We start from the raw sequence: 15,757 nt of genomic DNA, 5'->3' as shown, positions 1-15,757 counted from the left end.
AGCATTCCTAAAACTGATCATATTACAGACAACAAAGGAAGCTTTAATCAACACAAGAAACCCTGAAGTGATTCCCTGCATCTAATCAGATCACAGTGAACTAAAACAAGAAATCAATAGCAAGATTAAGCTCAGAAAATACATAAATACTTGGAGACTGAGCTATACCTTTTTAATGAAGCAAAGCTCATCTTAAAATTCAGGGGGGAAATTTTAAAACTCGCAGATAAATGAATGCCAAAGCACAACCCACCAGAATCTCTGGGATCCAGCCAAAGCAGTCCTATGAGGAAAAGTCTGTAACTCTGTGTTCATACTAAGAAAACCAGAAGGAGCTCAAGTAAAGAACCTAATGGACCTGAAAGCTCTAGGAAGTCAGGAAACCTACCCAGGACCACAAGGATTCACTGCTGAATTCTCCCAAATGTCTAAAGAAAATCTAAGTACAACACTTCTCAAACCATGGCACAATCTAGGAAGGGAGAAAACACCACCAAACTCATTCTATTAAGCCAGTATTATCTTGATACCAAAAGCAGATAAAGATACAACCAAAAAAGAAAACTAGAAGCCAACCCCTATAATCAACAGAATCAATGCAGATATAAATATTCTCAGCAAATATTTGCAAACTGAATTTAAGATTGCATTAAGATGCTATATAATGTCCTAGTTGCTATCATCTCAGGAACACAAGGCTGATTCGACATAAGCAAATCAATAAATGTTAAAATCTATATTAACAGACTTCAATACATAAAAACCACAAATATCTCAACAGTAAAGCTATTTGGCAAAGTCCAACACATATTCATGATAAAAAGTTCTGCAGAAAATAGAAGCAGACAGAACATACACCTCCACATAATAAAGGACACATAAGACAAAATTACAGCCAATATTATGATAAATGGAGAAAACTGACAGCAATTCCTCTAAAGGCTAGAATGACACAGAATGTCAGCTCTCACCATTATTCAATAAGGTGCTTGAAGTTTTAGCTGGAGTAATAAGACAGGAGAAAGATCAAAATGATCAAATTCAAAAAGGAAAAACCATCTCTCGTGGCAGATGATGTAATTATATATTCAATAGACCTCCCCCCATAGACTTCACCAGAAAACTTTAGGTTCAAAAAATACTTTCAGTAAAGTTATGATGCAAAAATCAACATATAAAGATAGAATATATATATATATATATACATATACATATATATATATGTTAAATACACACACCCCAATATCAAACTTACTAGGAAATAAAGAAAGATATCTTGTTTTAGATTTTTAAAACCCTATAAATAAATCCAGCCAAAAAAGTCAAAGACTTCTAAAATGGAAATTTTAAGAAATTAAAAGAAAAAAATCTGATATTAGATGAAGAACTTCCATGTTCTTGAACTGGCAGAATTAACATTGTGAAATGGCTATACTACCAAAATTAAACCTTACAGTCACTGCAATTCTTAGCAAAATTCCAAAAACATTATTCATAGACTTAGAAAAACAATCCTAAAATTCATAAAGAAACATGGAAAACCACAAATAACCAAAGCAGTATTAGGCAGAAAGCACACAGTCAAATATATCTCATTATCTCAGCTACACTATAGAGCCATAGTAACAAATGCAGCATAGAACTGGCACAAAAAGACATAGAGATCAATGGAATACAATATAGGACCTGGAAATAAATCCACACAGCTAGCTGCTAACAAAGTACATTTACTCTGAGTACTCTTATATCTTATTCAATAATGGTGCTGGCAAAACTGGATATATACCCACAAAGAAATGAAATTAGACCCCTAGCTCTCCTAACTGTAACACTGTACAAAAATTAATTCAAAGTGGATCAAAGACCTTAATTAAAAAACTGGAATACTGAAATTGCTATGGGAAAAGACTTTAAGATAGAGGTATAAGCATGAAATTTCTGAACAGAATTCCAGTATCACAGCAAATAGCCCACAGAACTGACAAATGGGATTCCTTAAAATTAAAAACCCTACAAAGCAGGCTGGAGAGATGGCTCAGGTTAAGAGCACTGGCTGCTCTTCCAGAAGACCTGAGTTCAATTCCCAGCATCCAACATGGTGGCTCACAACCATCCATAATGAGATCTGGTCTGCAGGTGTACATGCAGGCAGAACACTGCATACATAATAATTAAATAAACCTTAAAAAAAAAAAACCCAAAACCCTACAAAGCAAAAGAAACTATCAGCAGGTTGGGTAGTGTAAGCAGGATGGCAAAAGCATTCATGTAAGAAAGCCAGGTGTTACAAATGAAGAGAGAACTCAGTAGTTACTGAGGATCTGAGTTCAGTTCCTAACCACCCACAATCACCTATAGCTACAGTTCTGGTATTCAAGGGCACCTGCACACACACCACACCACACCACACCACACCACACCACACCACACCACACCACACCACACCACACCACACCACACCACACCCACATTAATAGTAAATTGTAAAAGAAATAAAAGCCAGGTATGATGGTACATGCTTGCAACCCTAGTGGTGGAAGTGTGCAGACAATTAGAACCTGAGGTGCCTGCTAGTTACGCCTGTCTAACTGGAACTTCAAGCATCAGGTTCAGTGAGACCCTGTCTCCAAAAATAAGATGGATAGATTAAAAAAAAAAAATCACAAAATCAAACTCTGTCATTATGCCACATTAGCATACAACATACATACCACACACATTTTAATTCTACAAAATTTCTTGAATAAAAATGTATGTTTCCTTAAAAATAACTTAAAATTGGTATACTGCTTGGGAGTTTACAAGGCAATTTCGGGTACACTGAGTAATGTACAGTCAAATGATAAACTGACATATGAATTCTACAATTTTTTTTAATTACACTTATTTTTTGGCCTGAGGGTAACAGGTATACATGTGGTGCACACATGTAGGTAAAACCCATACACATGAAATAATAAAAGTTAAACCATTAAAAATTATAAAGATGAAGTTTTAAACAAAGTAGAGCCCTTAAAATAATTATCTGCTCATACATATTACTTAAGAGTTTTAAAAAATACTGCTATAAAAATGAATTATTTGTATGAGAAAATAAGAGGTTATCATTTATCAATGTGACATAATCAACTCTGCAGAACCCTAGCCACTCTATTCCTAAGCCTGGTACCCGAATACCACTGGCAAAGACAAGCAAAGTAAGGACAGCGTCTGGGAACGGCCCACTGCTGCTGAGATGGTGCTCTGGGATGATGACCTCACTTTTCCCTGCCCTGTCTTCACCCAATTATTGCTCTTGTGGACAGTTTTATCATATGACACACCAGTTTTATTTGTGTCCTACTTTGCTGTGAGGACTGTTATTTTAGTTAATGTTGTGAGGCTATTTCCTGCATTCTGCTTTCATTGTCTTGAAGGAAATGTATTCAATCTGGGCTCAATCTGCTTTCCACACTCTGCAGAGCAATTTCCTGCATCCCCGTAAGCTTCGGAAAGCACTGCAGTTGAAGGAAAAACAAACAAAACAAAAACTCCACCTCTAGGTCATCCCCTCAACCCCTAGCAGAGCAAAACTTACTAGTAAACTAATCCATATTTTGTTATCTGGAGGATAAAAAATAGTTTACAAATAACGTATTCAAAATTAGAAGAATTTAATAGAACTTTATACTGCAGAGCAATAAGGTTAATGAGTTTTCTCTTAATATATATAATGGTAAGAATGTGTTTTCTGAGTCTCCAATATTTGAAAGACTTTTATGGACTTGCACTAAAGTCTAAAGAACAAACAAAAAACCCCACAATATTTCAATATTATCATCAGATGGTGCAAATATGTAATTTAGAGTTATCCATCATCGAGAAGTATGAATGCTGCTTTCCCATGTGAAATCTGTGATGCATTCATATGAGACCATAGTAACCCATGAGAATCAAGTTACGGGGGGGGGGGGCGGGAGGGTTTAAAAGCATAGTATCTTAGTGTTCCATCAGGGCACTGCAGCAGGTAGTAATTACAGGATGATGTAAGTGTCTGGCAACTTGCCAGGCTGAAGCTAATCTCAAGTGCAAGCTTGTTATTTCCTAGACTGTATCTGTATATGCCTCTTAGCTTCTGTTTAAATTCTGTGGAGACACTGTTCAGAATGCTCTGTGAAGTAGTTACATAACTCCTCTTGCCATAAGTCACAAATTAGTAATGAAAATGTCTTTTCTAATTGAATAAACTTAAGTTAGTGTGATTATTGCTAAAACATGTTTCTAGTTTACATGGTAATTTATTACTCTTAACAAAAACACTCGAGTAAATGATACACCTACGTTTCCAGAAATTTAACAGGCCTAATCTCATTATGGTACTATAGGTAGAAGGTTTGCTGTTTCGTTATATCAGTTCAGCTCATATTTCAGAATGTAAATCCTATCAGTTGAAGCAATGCACTCAAGTGGATGGCAAGTTTATTCCATGGTCTGAGGACTATTCTCATCTAGCACTGAACAGTAGATGATTATGTCATTAATGTTTTACTATGAAGCCACTTTTGAAATTCAGCTGCCAAGCAAACTTCGGAGGAGTCTTAAAAATTCAAGTAAGATTCAAGCTGGAAGTAGTGGCACACATTTTTAATCTAGCACTTGGGAGGCAGAGGCAGGTAGATCAACATAAGTTTGAGGCCAACCTAATCCACATAGTGAGCTCACAGTGACAAACAACAAAACTGACATGCTCAGCAGGTTACTCAATAAATACGCAAAAATACTAGTAAAAGATTAAAAACTATCATTTAGGTGAAGATTTAAAATTTCTTAAACCACAAAAAAAGACCATGATTTTGAAATGACAATTCCCACTAAATGGACAATATGGATCCTATTAGAAATAGTTAATGAAAAGTGTTTGAGCCCTACTGTCTAAATATTACTCCTCTTCTCAATCTGTCCAGGTTGGACAGCACTAAAAACACAACTTTCTCCTCTGCCACAGAATCATAATTTCTCATGTAATGTGAGGTGTCAATGTGAATTACAAATTTCTACTTCATTTCACATAATTTTTAGTTCAAATTCAACTGCCAGGGACTACTTTTTCCAGATAAGTACTGTCATCTCAAGCCAGTGTTTCAGACATCTTTATCCAATCAATGTCATCTCCCACCATTCCCAGGCCAGCTTCATAACACTATGCATCCAAACGAGTACAGTCCATTCACCGTTGAAACGTCTTTTTCCCACCCATCCATCCAGCTGCCACTGCTCTAGCACCATGCACTCCCCAACCCACTTTCAGTCAACACTTAATAATTCCAGAAGTTTCTTGAGCTTTTCTATTTCTAGTCCAATATATTTTTCTCTTTCTCAACATGTTTTTTAAAAATTGAAATATAAGCTAGGGAGCTGGAAATCAGTAAAATTCCTGTGGTAAATGTATGATGCCCTGAGTTTAGATTCCCAGCACTCACATAAAAAAGCTTGACATGGTGGCAACTACCTGCAGCCCTAGCGTGGAAGAGGGCAGTGGGACCTACAACAGACGTCAATTCCCAGAGTTTGCTGGTCAATCAGTCTAGCTAATCAATAAACTCTGGGTTAAGTGAGAGACCCTGTCTCAAATAAACAATGTGGAAGAGTGACAGAGGAACTTCTGGTCTCTGCACCATATGTACACCCACCTACCTATATGCACATGTGCACAAAATATACCTACATACATACAAACACTGTTTCCCCCCCCCCACACACACACACGCAAGTTTTTTTTTTTTTAGTGAAGGTATTAGATACAACTTTTTTTCATTCTTGACTTTACAATATAGCCCAAAATTTAAATAAACATCCAAGCTACACTATGAGTAACACATTTATATTCTCCATAGTGAAATATACTATGTACAACTGCCAGTTTAACTAGGCAATAGTGACAGATGAAAAAAACAAACACCAAAATCATAGGGAAAAAGACCAGAAAACCAGTTTACTACAATAAAAATTTTACAACTTTAGGGATAACATCACTATCATGTCACATAAAGTTCAAAAAGTAAAATAAAGGGGAAAATACATTATTTTATAACCTAACCATTAGAATCAGCTGGGGTTCCCTTACGCTTTTTTTCTACATGTATATTCTGCATAGGTTTAAATCACAACCAAAAAAATAACTCACTTGAAAATTACGTAAAATGCTGATTTCAACTAAGTTATCATGAACCTTTACATAGTCTACTTCCTTTTTAAAAGATTTGTTTATTTTCATGTGAATGAGTGTTTTGCCTTCATGTGTGTCTGTGTACCATATGAATGCCCAGTAACCATCAGAAGCCAGAAGGTGGCATCAGATCCTCTGGATCTGGAGTTACTGGAGTTATGGATGGGCATTAGCCTCCATGTGGGTACTGGGAACTGAATGTAGGTCCTGTGCAAGAGCAACCAATCAACCAGCTAAGCAGGCTTAGCTTTTGCCTGCTAAGCCACCTCTCCAGCCCCTTAGCTTACTTTAGACAGTCTCAGAAATGGGATTAGGGGCTTACAGACACAGACATTTCATAACCACTGAAGATCTTTAAACCTGTTCATCAAGATTAATTTACAAAGTATTAAAAGCATATATGAAGACCATCAGCTTCACACCTTTCAGGAATCCCAATTAAAAGGGAGTTCCAGATGGGAACTAGCAAATAAAAGTAATATGTATTTTTGGCATTTTTTGAATTTTAGGTTTACTACAGCTTGCTGTGTGGATCAGGCTGGTCTGGAACCCAGGATTCTCTTGTCCCATATGACCTTTGGGGTACTGCAATTACAGGTATGCCCCAGACTCACACAAAGACATTAGCTCTGACTAATTGGGTACACATTGCTGTTGGGTATACATTTTGTATGTGCAATGTTAGTGGTTAAATTCAAGGTTTTATACATGCTAAACAAACATTACTGAGTATCTATAGTCCCAAGCTACTTCACACAACAGGTGTCTTCATATATTTTCTACGTTTGATCTCTTAAGCCCATATACCAGTTTCTTAATCTGTTTAAGTCCACTAAAATATCATTTGATGCAGTGAACATATAACATCAAATTTATATTCTATCTTTATCACATGTCAAGACTGGAAAGACAGTAGTGTCTTTAAATATACCTTAAAATATTTTAGAATTATTTATTTTGTGTGTGTAAGTGTTTTTGCCTACATGTATGTATGTGACCACATATATGCCTGGTACCCAGCATAGACAGAAAGCATTGGATGCTCTACATATGACCATCAAAGCAACCCACAAGAGAACCACTCAGTTCTCTAACTTGAGTAGTATGCACGCATTTCTTAGTACTCCAATTTCTGAAAACGTTTAATGTTGTTTTAAATAAAGTACTTTCTCAATAGTTTAACTTAATGATGACAGAAGTTACAGAAAGCATCTCTCTAAGAAATGATCTTAGAAGGCAGCTGTTAGACTGACATATATTAATGCACCCATATATTAATGAAACTTTCAATTTAGACAGAGAAGCTGTTTCTGTTGTGGGCAGCAGTCAATGCAGAGACTCATAATGAATGACAGTGGTGAGAATAGGTGACGACTGAGTACTCAACCCTAAATGGAACATCCATTATCACCCTTTCCACCAAGGCTCAGGAAACCTCATGCAAAAAGGGGTAGAAAGAATGTAAGAACCAGAAGATGGGGAGGAATGCTGAGAAATGCTGTTTGCTGTCTTCCAGGCATAACATGGCCATCACACTCACCACCTCACAGAAGCTATGGCTACCTGCACAAGATCAAGCCTTTCAACATTCTACCATGGATTAGGGAGGGACTCTACCTCTAGCTGAGGAGACATTGGCAGTTAACAGATTCTGGGAGAGGGGAGTTATTTTTCTTTGGAGTTATAGTTGCTAGTAGGGTGTCTATGCTCTGGTAGATGGTCTCACACTCATTAGTAAGCAGGTAGCACTAACTGAACTCAGTGGATTATTTAAAAAAGAAAAAAGAGAGAACAATAAAGGTGGAAGGAGGGTGTGTAGGCATGGTGGGTGGGAGTGTCAGGGGAATTACGAAGAGGAATGTGGGCCAGGATATGATCAAGATACACTCTGTGACACACACACACACACACGCTCACGCACACGGTGCTGTCAAAAAATAAATTTAAAATATTCTCTAAAAGAAAGATTTTGATGTAAATGTTGCATTAGAGCAACTTAGTCTTTAGGAAAGAACAATGCCTGGTATAGAGGAAGCACTTAATACATAGTAAATGAATGAACAAACTTATAGTATATGTGATGAAACAGGGTTATTGCAGTATCATTAAGTTTAATAGTTAAACTATCCCTCAGAAGATAGAAGGCATTGTTTAAGGATAATATTTAGTAGTAGTTCACATCAAATAGACACCTACAAAGTTAAACAATAGAATTCACTCACCCACTGGACTATTTCCAGCTCCATTTGGCACTGCGAGATCTGTAGTGCTCAACATCCCACCTAGCAATGTTACACAGAAAAGAGAGAATGAATAAATTGGCTTTATCTCACAGTCAAATGAGGTCATCCAACTAAAATTCACATTCTATTCCTAAAAATCAAATCAATACAAAACTACCTCAGTCTACAGTTTGCAACTAATGTATAATTTGATATAATTTACATGACATACATATATACGAAGTATATAACTACAATGTAACATGTTTAACTACACGTTTTGTGGGGGGTCTATATGTAGTATACACATACATGAATTTGCCTATTAAGCACTTGATATACCTGCCGCCTTGTGCATCAATAGTAACTAGTAAATACTAACGAGGATGAGGACAACTCATATAGAGAACTATTAAACCTAGAACTTGGAGAAAGGCAATACTAAACTACATAGACTAAGGTGGCAAATTTACTGCAAATTGCTGCTGAATTATTGAACTAACTCAGCAGGAAGAGATACATAGAACATGATCACTCCTGGATTTCTAACATGAGGTTCACACTCAACTTTAAATGTTCGCATGCAACATTCAAGTTAAATTCTCTGCCTGTCACAGCATGAATTTCCCATGATAAAGAAAAATTATATGTGGTACATTCTTTATACTATTCTGCTTTGCCCAACAATGAGCTTATGCAGCAGTAACTCTTTTTTTTGGGGGGGGGGTGTTGAAACAGGGTTTCTCTGTGTAGCTTTGGAGCCTGTCCTGGAACTCACTCTGTAGACCAGGCTGTCCTCAAACTCATAGATCAGCCTGCCTCTGCCTCCCAAGTGCTGGGATAAAACACAGTGCACCACCACACCTGGCCTGACAATAATGTTAAGACTAAGGAGAATACACAATCAGCAATTTATTCCTCATCCTCTTTTTAAAAGAATGAAAAGAGTATTTCACAACATACTTGCATTGCCAGTACTTGGTGGTCTCTGCGGAGCTCCAGGGGACACATTTCTATGTAATGTGGCTGGGGGTGGAGATAGCATGCTTGAATCTGCTAATGTTGAGCTGGCTGCCAAAGATGGTGACACAAGTGAACTCCCTGGGTTAGTGTACGACAAAGCATTAGGGCTGGTCACAGGGACTGTGACAGACATTGAGAAGTTCTGAGGTGGCAAACCAGGCTGTAAGTAAAGAACAAGGAAGAGAAAACTATTGGTTTCATTTTCATCAACATTAAATAACTTTAACTAAGTAACTCTCATTATTAAAAGCAGAGGATGGGGACAGTTTCTTCACTTGCAGTGTTAAGCTAATTTCTCTAGAATTAAACTTGAACATGAATATACCTGCCTGACATGAACTTTTGTATTTTTAATTTTATATTGATACATATATGCTAGTATAACTATATAGTATATTTCAAATATTAAAAGAGATAAAATTAAAAGTTAAAACCTGGAATTAAAATAATATTGTTGAATTTAGACATTATAAAATATATCAGATACCAAGTAAACATTACATTTAACATTACATTTCTATTGGAAGACCCCAAATAAAACCAAAGGGAAAGTATATACACATTATTAACTTAATACATCAATTTTGGGATATTATCAATAAGTCCAGTGAATTGATTGACAGACATTTTTTAAACTAGAAAAATAATTATACACAGAACACAATGTAATTTCTATGTAAAGAAATATACAAAGAAACCACCTACACAGTAAGATTAATTACTGCCAAGTTAGAATAGAGAGTCTTGGTATCTTTAAAATTGTATAATTATTAAATTATAAACATTATAGAAATGATCTTATTGTCAAAATATTTCATGCTCTCAAAGGGCATTTCCTAGTTTCCTCTGGCATTTCCTCCATAGACCAATTTCAATACATTTGTTGGCCATGATAAACAGTGGGCTGCTTCATAATTTAGAGTTGTGGGGGGGAAGTCAAGAAACAAACAATGAAGCAATTTTATTATATTCTTGCAGCTTAAAAGTTTAACTATGGGAATAACATCCCTATGAGATCAGATAAATTTTATTTGCTACTCTTCTGTTTTTAATAATGGTATTAGCTTAAAAACTTGTTTAAAACTATTTTCATGTGATTCTTTCTATAGAACTACTCTGAAGAAATGACATATGATGAGTATCATTCTTTAGGGTATAATTCAAGAGATTCAACTATGCCAATGAAAAGAAAAAGAAAAAGAAAAAGAAAAAGAAAAAGAAAAAGAAAAAGAAAAACAAACTACCAGCACTGGAGCCAACTGGTTCCACAACAGCTATACAACATACACAGAGTTAGAGAAGAGATCTAGAGTAATGGAGAGTCTAGTGAGAAGATACTCCAACATTTTCAGTCCAGGCACATGAACTCAGTATGCTCAACACGGACTGTTTCACAGGGTTAGATAACTGTGCACAGAAAAATTACAGTGACTATTTGTTATGAGATTGGTTCAAGGACAAGAGTTCCCTTAAAGTAAATCCAGTCCTCATCTGTAGTGCTGAGAGGATAAGAAAAGAACAGTTATGTATGTATTCAAGGTTCTTGCTGTTCAGTGCTTTGGGACATTGTACAAAGAGCTCAACAGTCAGCCCAGTTCTTCTAAAATGAAGACAGTTACATAAAATAAATAAAAATGATTTAGAGGGCCAGGCGTTGGTGGCGCATGCCTTTAATCCCAGCACTTGGGAGGCAGAGGCAGGAGGATCTCTATGAGTTCAAGGTCAGCCTGGTCTACAGAGCGAGTTCCAGGACAACCTCCAAAGCCACAGAGAAACCCTGTCTTGAAAAACTCAATGAACTTATATTTAGCATTCTTAAGAGCAACTATATGTGTATATACATATGTATATTAAGTTATGGGAAAGACTGAAATATATATATATACATATATACACACACACACACACACACACACACACACACACACACACATACACACACACACACACACACACACACTTTATACTAAAAATCAAGGAATTTTAAAATTAGAAACAATCTTAAAAATTATGTGAGCCAACTCATTTACTTCGCAGATCAAGCAGTTGTAATTCAGGACATATAGATAGCTTATATAAAGATATATTTAAGATAAAAAGGGCAATTAGTGGCAGAACCTGAATTGGGACATTTTCTCTTCATTTCTACACTTAAGATACCCAACATTTATAAGATTTTTGACATTTGAAAGTTCTGTAAAACCAAAGAGTTAATAAGCACCTTCTTTCCTCTTATACTTATTGTCATTAATCCTCTGTTAAAAATGAGGTAGGATGTGTGGTCAATCTCTTCATGCACATGATAAAAGCACAAGCCATACTTTAGTACTCACTGCGATTTTATGATTCCGCATCATATTATCAAATTCCTCATTAATTTTTTTATATTTTTCTTCTGTATGTGGAGTTAGCACATAGGAAGTATCAGGGTCTGGGCTGTCGCACCCTCTGTGTTCCTTCTTGTTCAGAGCCTAAATATGAAGTTAACAAAAAGGATCAACAAATAAAAAGTAAAGGTAAAGTGAAAGTACTTACAGGGCCTCGTTTGAAAATAAAATCACTATCTTCATTTAGTTTGCTGAATCTGTCCTCCGAGAGTGGACTGTGCTCAAAGTAATCGTCAGCATCAGGGCTCTCACAACCATTAAGGCCTTTCTTTCTTAAAGTCTGAAATACAATTGGAAAATTCACACAAAAAGGATACTAACTTTCCATGAGTTTTTTGTAAAATGTGTCAAGAGAGCACAGATCGAATAAACGGCATTATTTAAGAGCCACTGAATGATTATCAAATGACTACAATACACTGCATTTGCCAAGTAACATAAGCCTAAGATGGGAGCAAACGGAGCTCTCCCACTGCACATTAAGAAAAAAAGGAGTATCTGCTTGTTTGGACTCTTACTTTTCAAAGTGCTTTCATAGGATACTAAAATCACTTCATGTTTTGAGACACAGTTGGCATATGGTTAGTAAAGTTAGTAAGAAAATAACAAGATAAATATCAAAACAATGTGTTGAGAAATTACAGTATCTTTATGCACAGGTCATGTCTGCCATTTTATCTTCTGGCATTCCTTTCTATCAGGATTGATTCTATTCATTAGGAATTATCCCAGAATCCCAATAATTTACTGCTAATTTGTTTTCTTTTATATTATCATTTTCATAATATTCTTAAAATATAAAAACTTCAAACCATACTTATCAACAGTGACTCTTCCCTATGTATGATGAATGTCAACTTTCTCAGTGACTTTTCATATTTTAAAAATCTATAGTGAAAAGTTACTCAGAATACACCTCTTCTCTCACTGCTAGCTTTTGCTCTACAGTTCCTTCAGTTAACTTTAATCTAGAGTTGATTAGATAACTTTCCTGAGTGTCTATGAAGTGTTCCCCTGGACCACATTCATTTTTTTTTTCTTATTTCGAAGTTAAAAATATAAGGGATGATTAGTTTTCTGATTTCTTGGGGAAAAAAAGTCATCATGAAACAAGATCTACTTTTTAAAAGAATAAAAACCCCAAGGGTTTAAAAATAATAGAGTATCAATTTACCTTCAGAATGCTTAATTCCATTTTTAAAATTCTGGTGTTACCTCACTCAGTTTAAGGCAGAGCTACTGACAACTCAAGACAGTTTTGAACTACATTGAGTTTTTAGCACAACCAAAGACAGCACTAGAAGTTAAATGTCCCAAGTATACCTGCCATTATTGGAGCAGAAACAAGTACAATCAAAGAGTTAGCCTAGACGTATCACCAGCAAGTGATTAACTTGGATGTAATAGCAATGATCCTAGTACCCTGCAAAACTTGACTTGCAATGATTATGGTTATTTGTTTTAGTCCTGTTTTTCCAAGTATAATGTATCCACAGAACATTATGATTTGAGAACTTAGTCTTAAGTTTCTTCAAATGATTTTGAAATTTCATCTTACTCAGTATGGCTTATTTTTACATGCTAAAATTATAAGCTAGACATGCTAGCCTCCTCCAAGTGCTTCTCATATGTTAGGAATTTTATACACAACTCTTGAAACTCATTAAATATAATAATTAAATATAAGCATGTTACAAACTACATCTACTCCCCCAGTGGCCCTAAGCCCTACAGACAGTCTAGCTATATTACATGTACATTTATGTGTATTTAGCTAAAAACGTTCCTATTGTCCAGTTATCCTCACCATCCGTGGTAGCAGATTCTACTTGCCAAATTTCTAAAGTTGTTATCAGTAGTGAAAATATTAACATCAAGAATGGAGCACATTGAACCCTTAAAACCTACACAGCTCTAGAAAAAGAATGAACATAGTGGCCTCTATATATATGAATATAAAATGAAATTGATCATTTAACTTTAAATCTCTGGGTACTTCCTCAGTTTTCATGTATCTTAGAGTACATAATTCCAGGCTGGGAAAATGGCTCAGTTGGTAAAGTGTTTACTACACAAGCTGAGGACTTACTAATCCCCATTACTCCCTTGAAAATGCTTGGTGTAGTAGTCCATGGCTCTAATGTTAGCCCTGAGGCAACAGAGACAGGAGGATGCCTAGGGCTGCATAGGCTCAGTAAAGACTCTGTCTCAAAAAATAAGCCAGAGAAGCAACCTAGAAAGACACCAACTTTAATCTCTGGTCTTCAAAGTTACACACACGGACACACAGAGAGATGTCAATTCCGCCTCGCTCTTCTTTGTAGACTGAATTGTTTATCACTGAGTTTTCTACAAATACCAACCACAAAGTATGTCTCTCATAGCATTTTTAAATAGTGCAAAACAACACAACTCTGCTTTAAAATTACATGTAGTTCTTAATTCTATGAAAGAAGGTTTAACCCTATTGGTACTTATGAGGAAGTAAAGTGCTGTGGTATCTGCAGCTCTGCAACCCATCATTTCAGATGGGTTCCTGGCACAAGGAGGGAATTTAAGAGGCAGTATCAGCATTGTAGATAATAAGCTAATACAGCTCTGTTTGACAGCCAACTCTGCTCCTTATCACCAAGCATGAAGAGTGCTTTTGAGGACCCAACTACCATATAAAGACTTTCTCTCTCTTTATCATTACTAAACAGCATAGCAGTAAAAGTTTCTCCTGTCTCTGGTACTAACAAGTGGAATGCTGCAATCTATTAACAAGGCCAGGCAAGGCACGAAGAGGCCGGCCAGTTTCAGTGTTCTCACCAGTTTCCACAACACTTGCTCATCATCCCAGTGGATAGCAGAACTGGGGCTAGAATCTACTTTTTCTGATGGTCAGTCTACTTTCCACTATGCTATATTCCTTAAGCTGTTCAACAACTGTATTACTCAACAAATCAAACTCGGAACAGACAGAGGCTTGTGATCTGGTCTCATTTAATTGCTGAGAGGACATTTATTATCTATGTAGTTGCAGGCATGTCTTCCCTTCTTCCATGATCCTATACATATCTACCTCAGCTTTATCTTAGAATCTTAAGGTCTTAGTTTTATGATCGTAAAAGGTTTCACTGCAGGAATTGTAAAAACAGTATTAACACTTCTTTCCCTACACTATCCCTCTATCACAACCATTTTGGGGGTCTTGTTTTTCAGGATCTGTATACTAAGTAGCCAGACACAGTTTGTTTCCAGAGAGAACTAATTTTGCAGCTGTCTTTTAATAAAACTTATTTTGAGTACATGAAAATTTAGGAAAGAATGAATATCTTCAAAAGTCATGGTAAGGTAGCTCAGGCATTTAATCTAAGCAGTCTGTAAGTAGAAATAGGCAGATCTCTGAATGCACAAGGCCAGCCTGGGGCAGATATCAGATTTCAGGCCAGTCATGACTACTTACTGACACAGTCCAAGAAAGCAAGCAAACATTAAGTTCTGACTTCTCGGCTGTCTGTTCTGTTTTTCTCTCACTTAAAAAACAAGCAATCCCTAGGAACTTTGCCTTTTATTTTTTACCCAACAAAATTTATTGAGAATATCCCCTTAGGTTTTTTAATACTGGAAAAGATGGTAACTATATATGAAGTCTGCAGGAGTCACCCAATGGCCACTGCTTTCTTATGGTGGCAGCCATCTGAAATAGCCAGGAGGCAATCTCTGCATCTATCTCCCTGTTTACCTATTGAGCCTTATGTTCTTGCTTGTTTCAGACAAGGTCTCATACTTCAGGCTGGCACCACCATGGTAGGATTTGTCTTGTATTTCTACATGCTTGATCTCTTTCTCTTTCTTTCTTTCTTTTTTTTTTTTTTTTTTTTTTTTTGTTTTTGTTTTGTTTTGTTTTTGTGAGACAGGTTTTCTCTGTGTAACAA

At 36.1% G+C, this 15,757-nt stretch overlaps 1 protein-coding gene across 3 annotated transcripts in view; it reads right to left on the bottom strand.

Moving 5' to 3' along the window:
- Nucleotides 1–15,757, bottom strand: part of Mef2a (myocyte enhancer factor 2A) — a 132,353-nt gene that overhangs the window by 21,956 nt on the left and 94,640 nt on the right. For 2 of the 3 annotated variants that reach the window (XM_027408111.2, XM_035442462.1), the window contains 3 exons: nt 11,784–11,921; nt 9,391–9,610; nt 8,428–8,487 (listed from right to left, as the gene is read on the bottom strand). In XM_027408111.2, coding sequence (XP_027263912.1) covers nt 8,428–8,487; nt 9,391–9,610; nt 11,784–11,921 — 418 coding nt within the window. Of the gene's footprint in view, nt 1–8,427; nt 8,488–9,390; nt 9,611–11,783; nt 11,922–11,985; nt 12,118–15,757 lie in introns of all 3 variants that reach the window. The other variant, XM_027408112.2, reaches the window with a different exon arrangement.

This window comes from Cricetulus griseus, chromosome 3 (genome assembly GCF_003668045.3).
Source record: "Cricetulus griseus strain 17A/GY chromosome 3, alternate assembly CriGri-PICRH-1.0, whole genome shotgun sequence".
NCBI lineage: Eukaryota > Metazoa > Chordata > Mammalia > Rodentia > Cricetidae > Cricetulus > Cricetulus griseus.
This window is presented reverse-complemented; position numbering and strand designations above follow the sequence as displayed.